The 24,682-nt window shown below is 45.3% G+C and overlaps 1 protein-coding gene across 3 annotated transcripts in view; it reads right to left on the reverse strand.

Moving 5' to 3' along the window:
* Positions 1-1,109: 1,109 nt before the first annotated feature.
* Positions 1,110-24,682, reverse strand: part of RUNX2 (RUNX family transcription factor 2) — a 135,207-nt gene continuing 111,634 nt past the window's right edge. For 2 of the 3 annotated variants that reach the window (XM_066359289.1, XM_066359287.1), the window contains 2 exons: positions 7,045-7,110; positions 1,110-5,515 (listed from right to left, as the gene is read on the reverse strand). In XM_066359289.1, the coding sequence (XP_066215386.1) occupies positions 5,037-5,515; positions 7,045-7,110 (545 nt within the window). In that variant the 3' untranslated portion in view covers positions 1,110-5,036. The remainder of the gene's footprint in view (positions 5,516-7,044; positions 7,111-24,682) is intronic. The other variant, XM_066359288.1, reaches the window with a different exon arrangement.

Consider the following 24,682-nt stretch of genomic DNA (forward strand, 5'->3'; position numbering starts at 1 on the left):
CAGGAAGGGCAGAGCATCGCCCCCTGGTGGGCAGAGCGTCGCCCCCTGGTGGGCGTGCCGGGTGGATCCCGGTCGGGCGCATGCAGGAGTCTGTCTGACTGTCTCTCCCTGTTTCCAGCTTCAGAAAAATGAAAAAAAATAAAATAAATAAAATAAAAAGATAAATAAGGATACATCCTCAAAGAGCTGCCAACACGTTCTCCGGCCTAACTTCACTCAAGTGCTTTCAGGATGTCTCTGAGTATTAGAAATGAGCTGCTTCCACAGTTTCTCAGAAAAACAGTGCCAGAGGGGTATGAATGAGCAGGCCCCAAAGGGGGGCCTCCAACTTGGGTGTGACATGGGTCCCCAGCCAGGCACTGAGCTTCTCTGTGCCACGGCTTCCTGGTCCCTCGTTTAGAACTGTGGTCAGCCGAGGCCTACAGACGGCACAGGACCTAGAGAAAGCCACCGCTCTACCCAGGCCCTCAACCTCAGCACAGGGGAGGGACTTACCGAGAACAAACAATGGCCCAGGAAAAAATAACAAACCTACAAACTATATAGTCATGCTCATGAGTAGCCTGTTTCTGAGGCTAGAGCTCCTGAGGCCCAAATCCATTTTTACTCCTCCTTCGGCTTCGTTTGACTTTAAGAACCCGAAGGAGATGGGGGAAGGAAAATCGAGTACCCACGATGGCTGGGCCATCTGCGGTCTCCTGATTAGAACCAGGGTTTGCTCGCGGGCCCCTGTACATGTGCCCAGAGAACAGAGTCACAGAGCCCCAGGGACCACTGTTCTTACACCCAGGCCAGTCCCCTAGTTGGAAAAAGGGGCTTCACCCCCAGATGGCGTTGAGCGGTCACAGGCTGACAAGGGAGTCCGTTCACTGCCCCATCCTTCACCCGCCCCCTCTCAGAAGAGGACAAAGTGAGACCCCCAGTGCTTCCCCAGATGTGTTTCCCTCCCCCCACGAGTCCTACAGGACCTCTGCTCTCATGCACCCTGGCAGGTCTTACGACCGGTAAGTACCCAGGTGTACGCAGGAGGGGACGTCGGACTAGAGAAGAAACCACGGACGAGAAAAGACCCAATATACACACATAACAAAACCAAAAAAGCCATTTTATTGAAAATTAAATTCAAACTTCAAATTAATATTACAATCATGAGAAAAATGCCAAATAATTCCATTTACAGTTGCAACATACAATACAAATAGTCCCTTTGAAGTTAAGAGTAAACTCATCCACAATCATGACCTGTGGCACAAAGCAGAATTTGTACAATATGTGCATGGAAAGCAAGTCTTGGGCAACAGCGATTGGAAAAAATAAAAATGAAAAGCTTGTATTTACACAAAATGCTACAAATATTTTTGTTCCACAGAAATCTAAGAATGGTAAAGCATATCCAGAAAAAAAAAATGGAATTTTTATTCAGAATACCTAAGAAATTACTGTAAGTTATGGGTTTTGGCTGATATATGTCAAAGTACTGCAGTAAAAAGCAAACAGTTATTTGTAAACATGAAGTAAACAAACATCTAAAAAAATTCTCACATAGAAAATATTTTTTTAAAGGCATTATCTTTTTTTTAAGAATAACAAATTCAAGGTTTGGAAGAGTCGTCTTTTATTTATTTCATTTGTGATTGTTCTCTCGAATATCATAGATATAATGATTGTTTCTGCAAATGCTTTGTGTCTCCATGTATTGACCTAGGCTCTGAGTCAGTCCCTGTCCTGGAAATGGCGGGAGCGCTGTGGGCCAGCTCGCAAATCCTCTCCCCTCTGCACCTGCCCTGGATGGTCCCTAATTGTATGCATTTCTCTGCTCAGGTTTGAAAGGCTCTGGTGGGGTTAAGACCGTCTGAAGGGCAAACAATCAGTCTGTTGAGTCTCCGAGTTCCAGGTTGGATGTCATAGGTACCGAAGCTGTGGTACCGGTTCTGGAACTCTGACATAGGTTAAAACTGGTGAGACAACTGAAACAGATTATTAAAAAATAAAAATTTTTTTTTAAAAAAAAGGAGAGAGAGACTGTTGTCCACGCTGTCAATTCCAACAATGTTTGTGCTACAGAAAGATCCGGGCTCTTTGAACCTGAGGGAAATGGGAGTGTTGACTGATACTTGGTCCCCGAGCAGTACGGTAAAGGCTTTGCTTTGGTCTTGAAATCACAAATCATACACGTGACCCAGTGTGAATAAAGGGTTCAGTAAAAAAAAAAAAAAAAAAAAAAAGGTAGAAGAAAAATTGAACCCTCAGGCCAAATTTGACCTAAAAATGTGAATTACCCCATTCGAGTGGTTGGAGTGAGGGTAAAACGGATGAAGTACTTGAATTTTTCCCAAGGAAAAAAAAAAATTTAAGTGTTTTCGGATTGCTGCCTGCAGCCACTATAATATTTTGACACGAAAGCATCCCTAAGGTCACTTAGTATGTGTACTGTAAACTTTAAAAAAAAAAAAAAAAAAAAAAGCCCTTTTAACATTAGAAAATAATGTACAAATATAGTACCTTTTTAATTATTAAATAGGGTACAGCTGGCACTGGCGGTAACATTTTTCTGTCAATTACTTAAAACTGAAATGTGTAAGCAGACACTGGCTTCTTTAAGTGCTGCTGACACAAACACACACATTTTACACTTACAAATAAATGAACAGTGGCCTGCTTCAAGCTACCACACACAAACAATAAATAGTATCAATTCCTACTTCCATCTTAAGTGACAGAAAAGTGGCTTCTTTACCTAAGCATACTTGGTACACAACCTTTAGAAGGCAAAGTGTTTTGGTTTGGTTTGGTTTCCCCTCGATTTTTATTAGGAGGGGTCAGGAGGGGTCTCAGGGGAGGGAATACCCAGGCAGGAAGCACAGGCCCGACAGCCCGGCCAGGTGCCCGGCACACCTGGCCGCTTAGAAAGGGGGGCTTTAGGACCACTGGAGAGAGCCGGGGGTCTCTAGGACTGGAGGCAAATCTCTGCACAGTTTTGTTGACCGGGGCACAGAATTCATACGGGTATGGGTGTGGGAGTGGGGGGCTGACCTATAGGGGGGGCAGGCATTTTTGCCTGGCGGTGTCCTTAAGTGATCCTGGCTGGGATGAACAATTCACACTTGAGAATCTGCCAGGTGGCCATCAGGAGTGGTCAAAGTGCATCCTACGGGAGGGCCTTAGCTCAAACTCCTATAGACAGTAGTAGGCACCAAACTGCACACAGCTTTGCCTTCCCTTTGCCCTCCACTGTGAGAAATGACCACGTCTCAGGTTGTATCTGGGGCCCCACAGGCTGTGTGTGTGTTCTCTCAGCTCAGCTATCTGCTGGATCAGACCCTGCTCTTGCAAGACAGTGACTTCAGACTGCTCCTTTCAATGCAAATTCTGTGGAGAGCTGCCCGTGGGGGCTGGGTCGGCAGACTCCAGTTCCCCTGACCTGCTGTGCGGTAAGGCGGGGTGGTTCAGCATCTCGGGTGCAATTTTGCTTTCCTGTATTCCGTGCCTCATTATTGACCCTCCAGCCGCACACGAGGCTTTCAGCTCACTACGTCTTCACTGTGAAGCCTGGAGATTTCAAGTTCTGCTTTAACGAGGAAACCACAGAATGTTCCTCTGCAGTTCAATGATTCTCTTGTGCTTGTCTTTTTGATATGACAAGAGTCATGGTTATTTGAAAGAAATGAGCAAACCACATCCCTCCAGCATTTCATGCTGATACAGGGCACCGTCAGTGATAAAGGGCAAAGAGTTGTTTTGTGTTTTTTTTTAACTCCCTAATTATTGCTTTCAAAGGCAAAAGCTGTGTTAGAGGCAATCGAAGATCTGAAAGAATGAAACATAACATTTCCTTCATACATCACAACAAGCTACATCTAGAATATCGGGAGAGGGAAGCACTTTTGAAAATCACATTGTGCCTGGATGAACTGAAATTGCTTAGCAATATTTCAGATATGGCTCTAGCCCACGGAAGAAATTTGTCACTTAATAAAGAGCACTTTTAGAGACCGAAGTCAACATATCAATACACTAAGAAATGTCTCAAGGGTCCAAATGTCATTAAATAATTATAAATATATCTTTAAAGTTATATGACCATTCACTTAGCAAGTTACCTCAGATTTTACACATATTCATAATTTAAAAAAAAAAGAAAACAGTAACACACAGCCAAACACAAACACTATCTATACCATCATGGCTATTATAAAATATTGCCATTTTCAGTTTCGCATAAAAGGAGGAGAGGGGTTTCAGGATAGTATTTCTTTTTTGGTTAAATGGGAAAAGGGAGGAAAAGTATATAAAAAAAAGTAAAATAAAATAACCTTTCCTGATCAGTATTTTTGAAGTCACTTTCTTAAAGTAGGGGGAGGAGAACTGAACCGAACAGTTCAAACGAGTACTTGCAGCCAGTCTGAAAGCTGCGTTTGGGACAGGGACGCTGTGACAGAAGCATCCACTGTCCCCCTCGTCCCTTTCCGCGCACCGCGCCCGGCTTTGTAAGCTGGTCGGCAGAGCGCACAGTGCCCACGCAGCTGCTGCCGTGAGGACGGGTGCTTTCAGGGCACAGAGAGGAAGCAGCTTTGCTCTTCTTCCTCCTGAACCTGGAGTCCACCTCTCGGAATCCGTATCTGAAACAGGTTACTTGTAACAGACCAAACAACGGCAACAAAAATATCTTTTTCCTTTGTAAAAAAGCACTGTTTTGTTTTTTAGTTTTATTTCTTTTTTTTTTTTTTTTTTTCCATTTAAAGGAAGATAGAAAACAATTTGAAACCTGATTCTGATTGTCTGTCTGGGGCCTTTTGCCTCCCAATAGCTACCCTCTTTTGGTTGCAAGAGCACGACTGAGTGAAAAAAAATCTTCTAAGAAACAGGCACTTTGTAGATGACTGAGTGAGTGAGTGAGTGAAAAAAAATCTTCTAAGAAACAGGCACTTTGTAGATAGCTAATTGATATACATATATACGCACTCTCTCTATATATGTATATATTGATACATTTGGGGTGTGGCTCCCAGATACCGCTGGGCCACGGCTGAGGAATCTCAATATGGTCGCCAGACAGATTCATCCATTCTGCCACTAGAATTCAAAACAGTTGGGGAACTGCTGTGGCTTCCATCAGCGTCAACACCATCATTCTGGTTGGGCAGATTGGGATTTAATAGCGTGCTGCCATTCGAGGTGGTGGTGCACGGCGGAAGCATTCTGGAAGGAGACCGGTCTCCCCCCGGCACCATGGGGAACTGATAGGATCCTGACGAAGTGCCATAGTAGAGATATGGAGTGCTGCTGGTCTGGAAGGGTCCGCTCTGGCTTTGGGAGGAGCCGGGGTAGGGTGGTGGCAGGTAGGTGTGGTAGTGGGTGGTGGCGGACATACCGAGGGACATGCCTGAGGTGACTGGCGGGGTGTAAGTAAAGGTGGCTGGATAGTGCATTCGTGGGTTGGAGAAGCGGCTCTCAGTGAGGGATGAAATGCTTGGGAACTGCCTGGGGTCTGAAAAAGGGCCCAGTTCTGAAGCACCTAAAAATTATAACAGAAGATGGGGGGAAAAAATCTGTAAATATCAATTAAAATAATGATAGAATTTTTACAAGAAAAAAGAAAACTTTAGCTTCCCCCATAAAAAAAACAGCAAGCCACAAACAGATCTTCAAATGCACCAGTCACTACACATTCTTTTTTTCTTTTTCTTTTTTCTCCCCACATTATATAGTTTTGTAGCATTTATTCTGAAGCTCTTCAACCCCAGAGAATCCCAAAGGGCTTTAAAAACCCCAATGTGGGCCAGGTCATGTCTGTAAACCAACCCAACACTCCTTATATAGATCCACTCACCAGGCTTTAAGACTGAATCTTCACTGGTTTTTTTTTCTCCTCTCTTTGTTTCTCATTGCACCTCAGATATTTGAAAGTGATTATTTTTACTAAGGTGGACTCATCTCATTTTCTCAACCGAATGTAGAGAAATTCCAGGTACCAATCAGTGAAGGAACTTGAAAATGATACACGTTCCTATCACTTCAACTCTTGAAATAATTCAAAATCTTGTTTTATTCTTCATCTTTGGTAACGGATTTCAAAAAATATCAAATCAGACTGAAATCAAAGAAGATCTCAATGTATTTTAGAACTACATTACCTATCTGGGGCATATAGGGGGAGTCTAGCCCTGTATCTCCTAAGGGTCATCAACTAAATAAGCAGGCTTTAAAACCAGGATGGGGGAGGAGGCTTAGAACCTGGAAATCACTGCATTTCAAGCCTTGGTAGCAGACCTAGGACCTGATGTAGGCCAGGTGCGGGGAGTAGCTTTGGTGGCAGGCTACTCTTGGGTGTAGGGGAGCTATGAGGAGGAGCCCCTGCCATTCACTTATCAGGCCCTGTACCACATCCTACAGAATTTGCCTCAGGCCAACTTGGGTAACTTGGAGGCAAAGACGGTTTCCCTCTGAGATGTAAAGTCATTTAGCTTCTAAAGCCAACAATATGCTTCCTTGATAGATACTTCTGGTGCTTAACTTATGAAACCACAGTTATAAAACCACTTCATGTGGAAATTAGTTTTCAAAGACTGGGTTATGACTTTCTAAAATAGAATTGTGACAAGTCCTTTTATAATGCCGGTGGTTCTTAGGATTTTGAGCGCATCTAAAATCTTCCCATTCTTTGGATCTCCTGTCTTTGTTTTTCCAGTAGCTTTTGTCTATAAGAGAAAGCGCTTAGTGATTCTCAGAGGCCCTGGTGAGTAGGTTCTTCTTCAGCCCCACATTTATTCAGCACTTGATCTTAGATCCTACAGTACTTAGTGAAGGAATAACCCTAGTACTTTTCTTTAAAGGTGCTGAGTTGAGAGTGGTTATTTTTGTTAAAATGCACGCTGCCTGTGATCTTTATAAAATGCCACGGGGTAAGCACCGGGATGTGCATTTGTAATGAAAGTTGGCTGTTTAAAAGCAATATATAGTTAACGAAAGTTTTTTTCTCACCAGTAGACAGTAGCAGTCAGGCAGCCCCACCCGGCCCAGCCCAGCAATTGTTAAAAGTCTCACCTGCCTGGCTCTTCTTACTGAGAGGGGAAGGCCAGAGGCAGAAGTCAGAGGTGGCAGTGTCATCATCTGTAAAACGAGGGGGATGAGCTCTAAGTTCCCTTCCAGCTCTAAGTTCTACAGCCGTGAATTCCGAGACAGCAGGAGAAGCAGCAGCCTCAGGGTAGGGGAAGGCAGACGAGGTCCCACCCCCTCATTAGCACTTCCCTGGCCTCCGCAGGCCCGGAGGCGGAGGGTAAAACGCTGGTGCCCGGCTTCTAATACCGGAAGCAACAGCTTTCAAGATGACAAACCAAAACTAACACAGTCTGGGCAGTCACTCTCTGCTTTTTATAAACTCTCCCATCCTCAGCTGACCTCTACCTAACCCCTCCCTCAGACGAAATTCTGACAAGCTCAAGTTTAAAAGTCTAGAAGCTGTGATTATGACAGAGCAGAGGGGATTGGATGTCTCCCCGCCCTGTGCCTTGCAGGACACGGGCACAAGGGCACCACGCGGAGGCCCCAGATGCTCTTCGGACAGCCCTCGCGCTGCGGAGCGCCCAGGTGAACGGGAGTGAGCGGGCAGAGCTAATACTTAGAGGCGGGCCACTTCTGTCCAGATTCCGTTCAGCCCAAGACTGGATCGTGTGAAAGGAACCAGAATCATGTGATCAGTGTCAAACAGGAAGAAGTCATACCTAAGCATCAATGTTTGCCCCCAAGGAAGCAAAGAGCTCACACAGATAGGCTTGCCAATGTAAAAAAATGCTTCTCGCGGGTATTTGTACTTGAAATATACTGAAGTCATAATTAAAATTCCATGTGGTTTCCCTTATTTTGGTGCAGAAGCCTCATTAAAACCCTTTCTCTGGGTCCCTGCCAGTAAACTCCAATACGGTTCTGAATCTATCCCTCCACACTCCCCCCCACCTCCTCTGCTTTACCTGATACATTTTGCTGATGTTTTTATTACCCGTAGCATGCCAGGATCGCTGCACCTTTAGTTTATAGAGGCCAGCTAATGCAAATCAACATCCATTTTTCAATTAATGAGCTCTGGCTGTGGTTTTACAGTACATAATGCAACAAATTTCCGCTAGGTTTACAGAATTCTGACCAATCATTTTTAGATACTTGAGACGGTAAGGTCTTGAGGGGCAACTCCTGGGCAAAGAGAGCTAATGTGAACGTTAAAGAAATTGTACAGCAATTTTATAACTTACGAAAAATAGAATTCTCTGGAATTTGCTTAGTCATTCTGTGTTAACAAGGAATGTCTCTGAAACATATGCAATGTTTTCTGTATGAGGAATATTAACAACTTGCTACAGTATTACATGAGATCCCTTACATCAGCAATTTTCAGCGTGTGCTGCAAGAATTTTTTAAAACATGCAATACCTGACTATTTAATCAGAGGCACTGACCTACTTCCCCATAGATTGTCAAAGAAAAAAAAAAATCACAACAGCTAACACAACAATAGCCGTCAGTATGAATGTATCAAAATCACACCCTTTTTTTTAAATCAGCAAAAAAATATTATATATTTTTGGTGTGCCACAGAATTTTAGAAATTAGTTTATATGTGCCATGAGATGGAAAAGGTTGAAAATCGCTGCCTCATATAATAATCTATGATGGGGAGATGCAAAAAATATAACCCCCTTCCTTGTCTTCAACTTACTTATAATAATGGTTAGATAATTAAATTTTCTTTCACCGAATAGGGTTGTAGCTATACTTCTAATTTGTTTTGTACATGAACTCAGATGCTCTTTTAGACTGCCTTCTTGGGTTATTTTAACATTGCGTCCTACTTTCTCATTCCTGTCACTAGCCACATTACAACTACACATTTAAAAAATGGACATGGGTATCATATCAACTAAAGAAAATGTACTATTTACTAAAAGGGTCAAGATAAAAGCCTAGGAAGTTCGAAAAGCACTATCACCCCAACTTCATTTTATGAACGTACACCCAAAGCTCAGTCCCTGCCCCAGTGACGTGCCTTGTAGGGTCCACACTCCCCAGAGCCTGTCTCCAACTCCTGACTACAACCTACTGATTCAATACAGCCAGGACTGCCAGGAGTTACTTGAAACCCATGATAAACACAGTGTATCCTCCCGATGGGCTGGTTTTACTTAACTTGGAGTCGGACACACTGTGCAACAGACTCAGATAGGATATGCAGTCAACGCAACGTTTGGGTGAATTTATAGACAAACAAAACTTTTGCACTTGTGAGGCTTCAGGCAGTGCCTCCAGATCCCCTAAGGCACCCACATACCTTCCCTCTGCTGGCTGGGTGCTCTGATGGAGAGCTCCAGACTGATCCTACTCTAACCTGGCCATGCATAAAAGAGCCGAGGACCAGAGAAGGGGAGCCATTTATAAAATCGCAACGCTTAAGAGAGGCTGAGTGGCAAACTAGACAGACCCCTTTGACTTCTGACCTCTTTGCGATCTTAGTTATACCTTGAAGGGATTTGGGTTGATACAATCATGTGTGTGTGTGTGTGTATATATATAATATAATATATATGTGTGTTTGTTTGTTTTTTCCCCCTGCCACAGAAGTCTATTTGCCTAAAAAAATTTAAGTAGGCTCTTCCAGTGCTTACATGATGCCTCAATGAGAGTTACTGTCTGTGGGATACTACTAAGAACTCTATTAGGTCTTATTGTTGATCTAACCTACTAAATTGTGAGCAATTAGTTCAGTTGCTCATGGCATAATGTGAATGAGACCCAGGTCAAGGGTCTGATTCCCTCGGGACCTGCTGGTTGCCTCCAGATCATTTCCCCCCAAACCTGCTATCTGTACCCGGGCCACAGTCAGACAGCTCGCAGATGGACATCGCGGTCACAAACACAGACGCAAAAACCTTGCTCATTAAAACAGCCACCACAGCAAAAGCTTCCACAGCCTCATGGACCGGGGTGGGGGAGGAAGGTGCTATTATTAATAAAATGCCCAAGAAGCACAAATAAAAATAAAATCAATGTTAAAAACAATCTTGCCCCCCACCCCGTCCCCAAGGACTATGGGGGAAAAGGAAATAGCCTCTCTTGCCCCAACCAGGTTTCCTGGGTCTTCAGAGCAAGAAAGTGTGGTAGAAAGAAGTGAGACCATGGCAAGGGAAAATAAGAGAGAACCTCTGATTTCTCGTCCTTGTGGCCGGCGGCCCCACTCAGCGTCTTTCGCACCCTGCGTCCTGACGCTGGCTCTCTTGGGTCATGCGTGACCCCTGATAAAGAGTGAGCTGGTGAGGGCAGGGAGCAGTTTCTGGTGAGGGCAGGAAGCCATCCAGTCCCGGTTTCTCTCCTTCAGTGCTTACTACCAACGACACCTGACCTGACGTTTCTAGGCCCTTACACAGTTAGTACTTTAACACACATTTTCTCATTAGAAGGCCCTCCGTGTAAGTAACACCTGGTTGGAAACGAGCAAGCAGATCTCTAGAATGATCTCTAGAATGAAAGGAAATAGTACTGAAAACAACAACAACGACAACAAACTGGATACTTGCCATTTGAGGCTATCAGCTGGGAAACACTGTATCTCATCCCCAGCAGCAGCGGGATGGATTTATACTCACCCACCCCAGCCGAGAGGGAAGCTCTGGGCAGAGAAAAGAAGGGCCTTCAATCCACGTGGGACATGCATTGGCATCTGTACAGCTCCCTGTCCCACTTTCTTAATGCAAGGGTATAACCGTGCACAATGAAAAGCCATCATACTTCTCAGCAATGAGGTGTGAACTTCAAAGCTTCACTGGGGCCTTTTAAATGGTAGGAGTTACTGCTCCAACAAATCTCAAATAAAGCCCAAGTCCGTTTTATTAACCCCCTCACGGCATTCTTTCCGATGGAACATACACTACCCCGGGTCTCAGCAGAGCTGCTCTCCTCTAAGAATCTTCTTCCTCCTCGACATCATTTCGGCGGCGCCCTCCACAACGGCTCTATTATATAATTTCCTATTCCACTCCCGTTCCAATAGCATTCATTTTCCATATCATTCTTTTGGGCTCTTGGTCAATGCTTTACTGAGTTATTAGCTGTTTCTTCAACTGTTCTCTCCAACTATAAAGTGAGCTTTGGATGGTACAGGCCATGATTTCTTTCCCTCTCGTATCCTTCAGAACCTTCTAAGAGCTTAAGTGGATGGAGGGGTAAATGAATGAACAAGTAAATTACGGACTGGGAACACTGTATAATAACATACATTTTGGACACATTAAAAATAAATATAATAAACATTAAGTCATGTTGACATCAACATGAATGGTAATTCAAATACCGTTCCATACCTATAAACTTTTGCAAAACCCTTTAAAGAGTGTTCAAAGCTCTTTGCAAGCATCGTTACATCAGTTGAACTCATGGCCCCACAGATGGCATTTCCCACTAGTGAACAGACAGATGCTTCTGTTCCGCCACCAGTGTGGTCCCCAGTCCCCTTGGAGCCAGCAACTGTGTATACGTCTACCACAGGGAGCCATACGGAGAAGAGATGAAGGGGAAAGAGTAACAGGCCAGAAGTGCACGGCCCAGGGGCAAGTTAGTTAGCAAGCTCATCCTCCTCAGGGTCCCAGGGTAACTGCTGCCTGTAAGGTCCCATTATTTACCATTCGGAATAGGTAGTAAGAGTAACAGAGGGTACAGCTCACATGCTGTCTGAATTTCTAGACGAGCACACAGAGCCAGTATGTCAGAGTCAAGAATCACAGATGGCCTCTGCAAATGAAGAAACGGGAGCCTGGAGACACGGCGGGTCTGAGGGACATCACAAGATGAAAGCGCGGTCCTGGCCCAGATTCGCGCGGTCTGCTCTACCTCCGCGGCTCCGCCACAGCACGCGGCGAGGGGGGGGGGGGGCAGGTAGAGGATCTGCCTGGGGTTCCCTTAGATCTGAGCTCTGTGATAACACACCTGGAAGGAGAAAATCTTCCACTCACATGCTACCTTTTCTGGCCACACAGGTGGCAGAGCCTTACAACCAAAGGGTGTCACCCCTGACAGGCACAGGCCAGCCACCTTTCACACGGCATGACTGAGCAACTCTGCAAATGAGCCAAGAATGAGGAGGAGGAGATTGGCGTGTTCAGAGTCCTCTGTTATACTTTACACCAAGGTCACGTCTACTCCTCTTTGGGGTAAACCCCTCTTCATGGCAGAACTCATCTTAGGACCCTGCCGAGGGCTTCCCTCACACTCTCCCCAGACTCACCGCCACCTCTCGTCTCTCTGCAGACCAAGAGAAGTAAGCACTGTCTGTAGAGATCACCATTACCCAAGGACTTCTCAGATGTATAAATTCTTGCTATGGTTTCTTTATCATATGCATCTTGAATTATAGTATAAATTTTACCTCTCCATGCATTTTAAGAAATTGTCATTGATTTTAAGATTTTTATTTATTCACTTTAGAGAAAGGAGAGTGAGAGAAGAGGGGGAGGAGCAGGAAGTATCAACTCCCGTATGTGCCATGACCAGGCAAGCCCGGGGTTTCAAACTGGGGACCTCAGCATTCCAGGTCGACGCTTTATCCACTGCGCCACCACAGGTCAGGCCAAGAAATTGTCATTGACTTTAGATAAGTATTTTCACTTTGCAACTAAAGGGAAAGCGCATCGAGATAAGAACCTTGTGTTCTTTTTGATCCTACCTCGAACACAGCACGGTGATGGGAAAAGACTAGTGCTTCCAAAAAATGTGCTAAATAAATGACCAGCACAGTCTAACGCAGGCAACGCGACAGAGCAGAAATGCCATGTAAACGTTATCCAAAGTCAATCTTAGACTAGACGCAGACCGTTACTCTCTTTGAGGTTTTAAGCGATTTTACATCAGTTTTTTTTAATTTCCCTGATTTTGTCCCCTCACACTAAAATGATCAGGTAGCTTACCACTACATTCGTTTTACTTCTAATTTCATTAGGTAATAACTGGAAACATGTAGCCTACACGAGAAATGTCCCGGGCCATGCTGATGGAGAAGAAACCAGCAAAAGGAGAATGTGAAGTTAAAATTTTCTTAAGATAATGAAAGGTCAGGCTAGCAAACTCCATAGTTTTGCAAAAGAGAGGAAAAGTGCCTCAACTATCCAGTATAAATATTTATTTTCCGTGTTGTAATGAATTGTACTTTTCCACTGCATGCTAGCAAAATCTGCGAGGCCAGCTGATCCCAAGGCTAAGAAAGTACGCTGGGCTGCAGGAAGGGGGGCGGGGGCGGAACGCAACAACCTGGCAATCTTCAGAACCTTCAACCAGCCCTTAAACTCGCCCACAGAGTGAGGATGTCGCTGGGACAGTGCAGTTCCTCTTTGTGAAGGGACAGGAGGCTGGCGGAGGAAGAGGTGCGAGTGTCTGTGAGCCTGCAGGGAGAGTGAGGATGCGAGAAGGAACCAAGGCGTTGGGGGCGGGGGCAGAAATGGAGGAAAAGGGAGAGAGATCTCCTTGCTAGGCCTTGATTAAGGACTTTTTAAAGGCTAGGAAGGGTGGATAGTCTTTGAAACCAGATCCGCTGCAGGAAGGCGGCCAGCACCCAGGACACCGCGTCTTTCACAGGAGGCCACCCACGGTGCCGTGGCGGTCATATGACTGCTCTGTCACATCCTGAAGCCATTTCCAGCCCATGCACACGTCTGTGCTCCCATTTAGAGAGGATAGGATATATTGGGAACGCACATATGGAAACACTTTCAGAGAATCAGTTTCCATGAAATTCATAATGAGCCAAGTGGCCTCAGATGTGGTTGCGTTCCTCCGATTAGCCAGGAAAAAAAAAAAGGGAAAAGGAGGAAAAAGGGACAAATCCACCCTTTCAGACCTTATTTCAGTTTCAGGGAAATTAAAAACCACTAATGACTTATGGCTACCAAAACATGGAGCCACAATTAAGAGGAACTAGGAAAAAGAGGGAAAGAGGTTTAAAAGCAATAGTCCATCTCTCCTAAAAATAACAGCTTTAATATCAGTGACCTTATCTTGGATCAGGAGGAGGCTGTCCTGTGATGGTATCAGCGTGGGGCTGGCTTAGTTCTCTGACTTCCTGGCAGACCGCAGTGCGCATGCGCACGTATGGGGGGGGGGGGGATACGGAGGAAGGCGGAGGCTAAAAGACCCGCTCTTATTTGATACCATATGTGGCCAATTAAGATTATTTTTAAAATTGCAACTAAATGATAAATTGTTCCTAAGTAAATCTTTTAGAAAAGCTCGGATGCAGAGGGGACAGCCTGGTATTTTCCTGTGGCCTGCGCTAGTGGTTACTCAGACTATATTAAAAGCAGAAATTTATGAACTGGTTGAGATGTTATATATTGGACATCGAAGCCTCGGTGATAGGAGGGCATTGCAGCGCAAGAAGGGAACAAATGGGGGAGGGTTTTGAAAGAGGGACATTTCACTGATAATAGTAAGTTAAAACACTTTTTAGATTAAAAAAAAAAAAAAACTGGCATAAAATGGGGTCAAGTTCCCATGAATTTTTAGATAAAACTAAAGACTTGAAAATGCTCACCTTGTGGGAGCTGGGGTTGTCTGGGGTTATGTCAACAGACTGGGAGAGCAGGCGCAGGGAAGGGGTCCTGGAGTCTCCTCTGCCCATTGGGGTACTTAGTGGGAAAATCTGAGGAGCATTTCTTCAGAGCTCGGTAGCAAGCCTAAACCCATTGCCTCGGAATGCTCTGACCGACCGGAGGCTGCCTGATGCCGGGCTGGGAACCAGCACCAGCTATTGCTGCTTAACAGACCAGTCTCTGCTTTGCTCAAACCGTAGGGCTCCTGTGAGTGCTTTAATATTTGCAACATTCCACCGTGTGACAAGTGCCACTAAGAGGAAAGAGGGCTACTCAAAGCAGACAACCGAGATGTGATGGCTTCAGTTTGCAGAGAATCTTCATGGAAACAAATTATGGTGTGTTAAAACCTCGCCACAGCCTTGTGAGGGAGACGGTGTCACCCACCATGACAGATAACAAAAAAGCTCAAAGCAGTGATTTTCTCCAGGTTATAGGACTCAGCGGGCACAGTCTCCTTCATAGTGTCAGATTCAGTGCCATGCTCACCAAATTCTTACAGGTTGGCTATGTCTACCTGGAGGGCAATGATTAGGCTTCTGGTCAGTTTTCATCGATAGCCCTGGGGACGAAGGTGGGAATGGCATGTGGCGGCTGCTGTGTGCCACTTATCTGCCATGTGTGACCCAGCCCCTGAATTTTCATATTGCCTTTACCACTGATGTCTTGCGTGATTTTAAGCAAATCTTTTAAGTGACCCGGCAAAGGACACAGAAAGCAGCAAGCATCTCCAGCTCAAAAGAGTTTCTTTGTTAGTGGTGCTACTTGAACTAGCAGGGCCATAAAAGAAGAAAACTAGAAAGATTGGGTCCACGCTAGAAGAGATGGGGGAATCAGAATCCTGAAATTCCTGATTCACTCCACACACCCAGTTCCAGCCCCAACCAAACTCTTCTGTGAAAGAACATGCCTGGTGCAGTGGGGAAAGGAGCAAGTCATCACCATAGAGACTGCATTCCACCAACCTCTGAAGGCACACGCTGTTTTCAGATGGAGCTTAGAATGCCACTTAAAGTAGGAACAGGTCTGCTCCTTTAAATCTAGCACCTATCCAGTCTCAGATGAGCCCCGTGACTGAGTCTAGCACAGATCAGACAGGGCCAGAAAAGCAAGAGTTGGTTCTAGGCCACAGCTGCCCCCAAAGCACTGTCACTCAAAACCTGACAAACCTGGGGGACAGTTTTTCAAACATAATCCCCCTCAAAAGGCTTAGCGCCCTGGTGTGGTCCCACAGCCCTGAGGCCATCCTAGACCTTAAAGCACTTAACTCAAACAACCCAATGCTCCAAGACACTGGAACCAGATTACCAAAATGCTGCCCAGTCTAAGCTCCAAGAGGTACGGCTATCCCCGTCCTAACACAATCAGTAGTAACCCAGGATCAAAGCCACCGGCTTCGGTCTCCCGCTGTGTCCTGCCAGCCCGTCCCTCTCGTCACGTGTATCGACTTACCTGCTCCCCTCCCCAGTGTGGGCCTGGGCTGATCATGCCCTGGGATTGGTTCCTGTCCCAGGAGGAAAATATAAGACGCTTCCTGGTTTTGACAGAAGGTTGCCTTAGAATCAAGATCCTCTTTTGTTTGTGTGACGCATCTTCTGCCCAGATGGCTTATCTGGGCTCCTAAATCCTCGTCTTATCCAGCTTCCTGGTTCCTCAGGATCTCCCTGTTCATGACTGCCTACCTGTTTTGTAACTTCGTGTCAGGTTTTGTGTTTTTTTTGTTGTTGTTTTCTTTTACCCCTGGTATGTGCACATTTCTAGATCTCTTATTAGGCGCTCGACAAATGTTTGCTGGAATAGTCATCTTGCCCCAAGTTACCTTCCCAGTCCTGTCTCTCACTCTACTCCTTCATGGGCTCGACAGTCCATTCAAACTGGACCCTTCCTTAGTTCCTGTGCTGCCCTCCACTTTCCCGCCTTCACACCGTGGTGGTTTATTCTCTCAGCCCTTGGCATCCGCAGCCCCTCCCTCCCTCAGTCCCTTGAAATTCTAAGCAGCCTTTAAAATCTACATCGCTCAGCTTTAGGGAGGCTTCTCCTGTGCCTGCTGTAGCGCGGTGCCTTCTCCTCCCTCCGCATCGGGGGCTTCCCTTGGACCTCGTGCCCATGCAGGGAAGCTCCAGACACCTACCTTAGCGCGTCCACTGGCTTGTAAACTCCTGGACAACAGGACCACTGTCCTACTTCTCTTTAAATGCACTGCAGCTCTTCCCAGCGTGACATTCAGAAAGTATTCCAGTGTGCGTGGGGGGAAAGGGGTGGGAATACCAGGCTTGACCTAACTCTGTCTCTGGTTTCTGCCTGTCTATCTTCAGCCAACCGCTATTCCTGACCCAATACACCTGTTTGCCTGGATCAGGCTGGCTAGTTCCAGGGCCACAGCTCTGCTCTGCTCACCAGGTGTGGGTGCAGCTCTTTCTCTAACCTCTTCCCTGGCTTACTCCCTTATCCGAAGAACAAAAATGGGTTCTGGCTTTTTTCCATATCGACACTGACTCTCAAAAATAGTAACTGAATTAAAAAGTTTCGACTTTATATACTGCTTTTTAAGTTGTCACTGCTTTTACATACATCTGGTTTTACCTTCACAGAAAGACCGTGTGGTAGGCACGACGGGTACCAACTGATAATGAAGCTTGGTCAAAGAATGACGGTCTCGAGGACACAACCAGTTGGTGGCAGAGCTGAAATTAAACTGTTGGGTTTCCTGATGTGTGTCCCTATTCCCCACTAGACTTGTCTCCTTATCATCTACTGCCTTTCATCCTAACAGAAGTTTAGATAGGGGAAAGGATGGTTTTTCTTTAACAACAGGGGACATTTCAGTTAAAATTTTTTTTTAAATGATGACTGCCTGAACGGGTGGTGGTGCAGTGGATAGAGCACCGGTCTGGGATGCTGAGGACCCAGGTTCAAAATCCTGAGGTCACTCACTGGTTTGAGCATGGGCTTATCCGGCTTGAGTGCGGGATCACAGACATGAGCCCAAAGGTCGCTGGCTTGAGACCAAGGTCACTGGCTTGAGCAAGTGGTCACTAGCTCCCCAGTCAAGGCACATATGATAAAGCAACCAATGAACAACTAAGGTGCCACAAGGAAGAACTGATTCTTCTCATCTCTCTCCCTTGCTGTTGGTCTGTCCTCTCTCTCTCTGTCTCTTGCCAAAAAAAAAAAAAAAAAGTGATGACTTTCATGGTTTCTCACATTGGAGGTTTAGATCCAATAACATCAGAAACCAACCTACTACTTTTTTTTTTTGAACTAAAAAGAAAAAACAACTCACTTTGAAAAGAATTTATTTTTCTACCTTGCTAGGATTTAGCCTAAAACTACATACAAGAGTCTTCATACTATCCTGAGACAATTCTCCTTATGTAACTTCCGGAACCAGTTGTAGTAACTCCCTCCTCTGACAGTCTCAGAGTTTTTCCACTCGAGTCTTGCACACGGAATTAACTCAAAACTTCTGCAAGAAAAACGTCCCTTTCTGAGTTTGATTTGGCATCAATTTCAAAGAGCTGTTTGTATATTTTAGAATATGTAGAATTTTCCTTTGATTGAAACCTCTCTTTTAACAATGGACAAGAGATGATTTCTTTTCTGAGTGATTTAAACAAAAACAAACACATCTTAGTTACACAGAGCCTTGTTCTCAAAGTGATTTTTTTGTGAGAAATCAAACCGAACAGATTGTTAAGCATTTGGCAAAAGCCTTCAAACAGCCAAAGCCAAATAGTGAAATTTTCCTGGTTGAAGGAGATAGATAAATATTACTAGAGCAAATCAAGAAAAAAAAAATAGGACCTTCTTTTACTTTCTACTTACTCTGCTTGACAACATTCTCCTCTCAATACACGCACTCACCCCTTCGGAGGGCTTGCATCCTCAGTGTTTATTCCTGGTGCTACAGTAATGAACTTGCCACAAATGGACATTTTCAACACCTGTTTGTGGCTGCTCCCAGGCTCCTTGTTTGTCTTTGGGACATAAAGCCCTCTGTCTCCCAAGTGTAAGCAGACACACCTATTGTGTATTAAGGTGTCTGAGAAGAGCTACCTGTTTTGATGAGAAAAAAAAAAAAAAAAAGACAAAAAGGAGGGCGGAGTGTGCTATGGGACAAACACCCAGCAGAGCAAGTTCTCTCTGCCACAGACAAAACACAAAATCCATTTTCCCCAACCCGAGAAATACTGTCTGCGGAGTCCCTCCCCCCGAGATGTGGACCAAAACAGATGGTGATTGGTCAAGAAGGTGGTGCTGTCACACAGATCCAGGGCAGAATCTATTCAGTCTCTTTATAAAAAGATTGGCGTTTAGGGTGAAAAGAGTAAAGGAACAAAGAAGGAGTAGGTAATTTGGGGGTAGCTCTTTCTTCTTCAGATGACAAAGGCATGTACAGCAATAACAACAGCGAAAATGTCAATCATCTATTAGAACTGTAGCAGGAGAAAATGATTCGAGAGCATTGGGACAAGAAGTCCCGGCTGTGGGTTCTGGTCACAGTGCTGCCCCCAACAAGCAGGGTGATCTTGGTGGAGTCCCTTCTACTCCCTGATCCACACACTCCTCATCAGTAAAATGATAGAATTTGACTAAATCATCTCCATGGGTTTCCAACTCTTATAATTCTGAATCCTGCTCTATACACACAACCTTAAGAATTCCAAAAATACTTTCAAAAGTTCTACTAGAAATACTGTTCCTCTGAGGGAAGGTGGTCATTCATTAAAAAATAGTATTACAGTTTGTGAAAATGAGGTATACCCACATGGCAAAACATACACAGGTTTTCTCTCTAGAGATAAAATGCCAATAACAAATTTTGATCTTTTCCACAGAATTTTATAAAAAAATAGAATTGTTATGGGAACACTATTAGCTTTTTACAAAAGTTTTTCATCATTAAATTTAGCAGTAAAGGGAGCTAAAACTAGCTTTAAGCTCACATATTCATATTTGTCGAAAGACACGGTGTGATCTATTTCTTTGTTCTAGGTTCTGCAAACTGAATTGTTCTAATCCAAACTATCTGCAGTTCAAGTTAATACTATGTATTTTATATCAACCTTTCCAGCTCTTGCAGGAGAGGCTATAATGTTACATATAATTTAAGTTGCTCAAGTTTCCATGCTCTATATATAAAGTAGATATACTTTGAGGTTTTAAGATTTCATTAATATGTACATTTTTTAACCTCCAGAATAAAATTTAGATTTACAAAACTAGGAGGTGGATTATTTCCACTGTTATTTCCGATAGAATAGAAATGTAGTGAATTTGACCTTATTTTGGGAACTGTGACCCGTATCCAGCATGAACACTGGCTACTTAGGGAGGATTACTGGTGGTCTGTCCCCCAAGTACGACCTGGAAAGATCAATGTGATAACAGTCCCTCTGAGGATGACACCCACAGGCTTTCACAGGGAAGTCTGGTTCCCATATGGAGACTTCTATGACAACTCACAGTGGGAGCGGAGAGACCTGGGGTGGAGTCTTCACTGTCCCACTCTGAGTGTGTGACCTATGACACGTCTCCTGCTGGTGAAATAGGGACTGTAATAACGTCATTCTCCAATGAGCGGTTGTGATGATTACCGTATTTTTCACTCCATAAGACACACCTAGAGTTTTTTTTTGTTTGCTTTTTTCATTTTTCCGAAGCTGGAAACGGGGAGGCAGTCAGACAGACTCCCGCATGCGCCCGACTGGGATCCACCTGGCATGCCCACCAGGGGGCGATGCTCTGCCCCTCTGGGGCGTCGCTCTGTTGCGTCCAGAGTCATTCTAGCGCCTGAGGCAGAGGCCACAGAGCCATCCCCAGCGCCCAGGCCATCTTTGCTCCAATGGAGCCTCGCTGCGGGAGGGGAAGAGAGAGACAGAGAGGAAGGAGAGGGGGAGGGGTGGAGAAGCAAATGGGCGCCTCTCCTGTGTGCCCTGGCCAGGAATTGAACCCGGGACTCCTACACGCCAGGCCGAGGCTCTACCGCTGAGCCAACTGGCCAGGGCCCACACCTAGAGTTTTAAGGAGAAAAATAAGAAAAAAAAAATCTGAACCAAATGGTGTGTAAAAATATTTAATAAAATACCGTATTTTTCACTCCATAAGATGCACGAGCATTTCCCCCTCCACTTTTGGGGGGAGGGGGAATGTGTCTTATGGAGTGAAAAATACTATAAATGAGACGATATCTATGACAGCATCTTTGGTATATTTAAAACACTATCTAAATATAATTACATATTATAATTACAATTATAATAGAATCACTAAGACCGAGTTTTGCTCTGCTTGCTTTTACTATCTCCTTTGGACTTGGTTGCGATCATTTTTCCCACTTCCTTCTGCTCCTAACGTGTCCTTGGTTCTAACACGGTGTTCTTTATCTGGAAGCTTTAAGCAGTTTCTGACATTAGAAAGGCCACTATCACAGATGACCTGAGGGTCCTGGGTCTGTCTTTTCAGTTTCCTCACTCCAGAGTTCCTGGATGACAGCAGTAGATAAGTTCAAGGTTCCCCCCGACGACACCTCCTGGTTCCTGTTGGGTCTTCAGTTTCTCTCCACACGTTCTGTGGCCCCTGCCCCAGCACCACCCCACCCCCCCCCCCCGCCACCTCCTGGCTCACCCAGCCTTCAGAGCGCAGCTCCTGAGACAGCAGTGTGACCTGCTGCTGGTGGCCGCTCGTCATCGACCACCTCGGTCGGCCACATGCGTCCTCGCATCCTGTGCGATGCCGGGGGCACCTGCCGCCCTGGCCACGTGCGTCTTGTCCCGTATGATGCCGGGGGCACCCGCTGCCCTGGCCACGTGTGTCCTCGCGTCCCGTGCGATGCCGGGGGCACCCGCCGCCCCGGCCACGTGCGTCCTCGTGTCCCGTATGATGCCGGGGGCACCCGCTGCCCCCGCCATGTGCCTCCTCGCGTCCCGTGCGATGCCGGGGGCACCTGTCGCCCCGGCCACGTGCGTCCTCGCGTCCCGTGCGATGCCGGGGGCACCCGCCGCCCCGGCCACGGGCATCCTCGCCTCCCGTGCGATGCCGGGGCATCCACAGCCCTAGCCCACAGGCTGGGTGTGCACAAACCTCTCCGCTCTCCCTGCTTCCCTCAGCGCTGACCTGTTTGCTGTGTTTGTTAGAGCTCACTTCCTTCCACGTTCTTCACCAACTGAAGAGCTTCCCCTCAGTGTGAAAGGCTCTAATTTGCTTCCCGTATAACCTCAATGTGGTACTGGATTATTTGATTTTTATCAACTTTCAGAAAGATTTTTTTCCAAACTTTGAACTGGAAGTTGTCATTTATTGTTTGTAATTTTGCCTTTTTATTAAAAGCTTGGCAGGATGGGGTTCGGTTGGGTGAAATAGTTTTTTCTCTTTTCGGCAGCAGGAAACGAGGCAAAAAGAAGGCTGCCGTAGCTCGGCCACCACAGGGACCCGGCATGAGGCCCCTCTGCTGACACTTCAGACATCGGCTCAGAAAGGCTGAAAACGGGCCGACACACAACCATGCCTCCAGCTTTCTAGGTCCAAGGTCCTTAAATATAGGCCTCACTATCTACTTCCTTACGTACTTTGGCAGTGGTTTTCAGTGTCATACCGCAGTGTTGCTGTGAAAAAGAACAGTCCGAAACCCTCAGGACTGGACAGGGCCATGGGTATTGAGACCACCTCCTCATCTGAAGAGGAGAAAAATTAATTATGCATATCTGTACTGTCAGGAGTCAGACCTCTTGGCTCTGGGGGAGAAAGTACCCTTCCTTCCAGTAGAGCACACTATCTTTCAATTTTATTTCTTTCAAAAGTGACTTTTTTTTTTATAGTGAATTATCTGTTGTTTCTCACTCTTTTATCTCCTCATACTGAAGCCTGTGATTTCTATTCTCTCTCACTGTTCTAAATGACAAAGCCAGTGAGAAAGGTTGAAACTGGTCCGACAGCCAAAGAAACAGCAAACCCACTGTCCAGAGCTCCAACCTACAAGGCTTTCAGAGCCCTTGAAGCCATTCTAGACTTCCCATCCTATAAGATGCTGATACCTTTGAATGGTATCATATTGTGGGTCCATTGAGCTTCCAAACTCAACATAAACCCATCAAATAAAGTTAAGTAGATGACTTACTGAGAAATGTGCTCCCCAGACCCTCATTTAAACCTGTTTTCAGTATGTAGTCTACTACAGCACCTTAGGATTCCAGGGAAAAAAAGAGGAAGCTTGTGCCCATGGAGAACAGGATTTGAGTTACTTTTCAGATGGCAAACATAAGAATTACTCATCGCTTCATGAGAGCTTGAAGCTCGTTTCTAGAGCCACAAATTAAAGGTTTTGGGGAGGAGGGAAGAATCTCTTTTTAAGGCACAGCTAAAGGATCTAAGAGAGGAGGCTAGCCAACCACAGTAGTTCTACTAACATCTCAGCTGTTTAAAGCCTCCTCCTTTAACCTTGTTTGTATTTATGAGATTCAGCTTAGAACAAGTTCCTCATCCCTTACCGAGTTCTTGCCAATTTCAGATATGCCCCGATTCCTCCGTCTTCTGGGAAGAAGCTGTCCCGGGTGTTGAAGCCATTCTCAGGGAGGATAAGAGCTGGTGTCTCCCTGGCTGTCCTCTTCTCAGATGCAGAACGTGACCGGGCGAGCCGGCTGTCACTAACCCCCAGCCCCCGGCCCAGGAGTCCTCTCACGTCAAGGTTGTTGTCACACATTTCCTGGTGTGATCATCTAACGAGCACCTGTATGACCAGCTTGGTCACGCCAATCTAGTGATTTTCATGTCTTTCCATCTTATAATCAATACAAGGAACTGGTGTGGATAAGGACTGTGGAAGAGATGAAGACCAACTACCTATGTTTGAACAGGAGGAGAGGAACATGTAATGCTGGTACATCGCCTACACTAAATCTCATCATCACACTGAAAGCTGCACTGAAAGCTGGGCGTGCACAGGGCCAAGGAAGGGGAGCTACTGGAATAATCAGATTAATGTGTCAGTGAGAACAGCCACACAAAACAGGTCAACGCTCAAGATGCATTTCTGGCCTGAATTTTCCAGATGGATGGTTCTGTGTTCACTTAATAAATTAAGCCGTTCCTGAATTACTGACTGCTTCATTATGGTGTACATGAACAATGTCTAAATATTAACCAAAAATTTACAAAAATGTAATATTATTCCTTTTTAAAGTAAAATAACAATTGAGGGAACGCGATACTAAAACATTTTGATGATATAAGCAAAATACCCCCTCCAACCCCGAGTCTCCATCTCCACCACTCACAAGGCAAGCACAAGACGCCATACTCTCCCCAGGGAGACTGCCACGATCGCCGAGCCACACTCTTGCTTCCTCCCTCATCCAGAGCCATCTTTTGAAAACAGAAATCCATCTATATCGTGACCCTGCTTAAAATCTGCCAATGGCTTATTATGCCTGCACGTACCAGCAAACCCAAACTGCTAATCCTGAGTGGGAGAGCCTGGGATGACCTGGCCCAGGCCCCCTCTCTTGCTTCGTCTCCTCCCCTCTGCGCTCCAGCTACCAGGCGTTCTTTCCACCTCAGGGCCTTTGCACTGTCTTTCCCCACTGCCTAGAATGATCCTCACAGAGCTGACTCCTTCTTGCTGTTTAGATCTCAGCTTAAAGGTTTTTTCTGGGCCCTAGCTGGTGGCTCAGTGGATAGAGCGTTGGACTGGCAGAGGGACATCCTGGGTTTAATTCCCAGTCAGGAATCATGTGGTTATAATACTGATAGCAATGTTTCACTAAAAGAAACTTTGTTATAATTCTAATAATATTTTCTCTAAATATATCTAACTTATTTAACCCTTTGAGTAGTACAAACGTTCATGTACATCCTCATGCCTCCTGACCATCCAGAGTACAATTGTACAAAAATTTTTATTTTAAAAATGTGTAAGGAAACATTAAAAAAGGAAAATGTATGTTGTTCTTGTTTTCATAAATTAGTTATCAAATAAACATGATTTTAAGTTAATAAAACTGTAACTGGAGCTAATTTCATTTTTGGAATAAAAAAACTCACTCTCGGAGGTCAGCGAGCATGAA

This window comes from Saccopteryx leptura, chromosome 1 (genome assembly GCF_036850995.1).
Source record: "Saccopteryx leptura isolate mSacLep1 chromosome 1, mSacLep1_pri_phased_curated, whole genome shotgun sequence".
Lineage (NCBI taxonomy): Eukaryota > Metazoa > Chordata > Mammalia > Chiroptera > Emballonuridae > Saccopteryx > Saccopteryx leptura.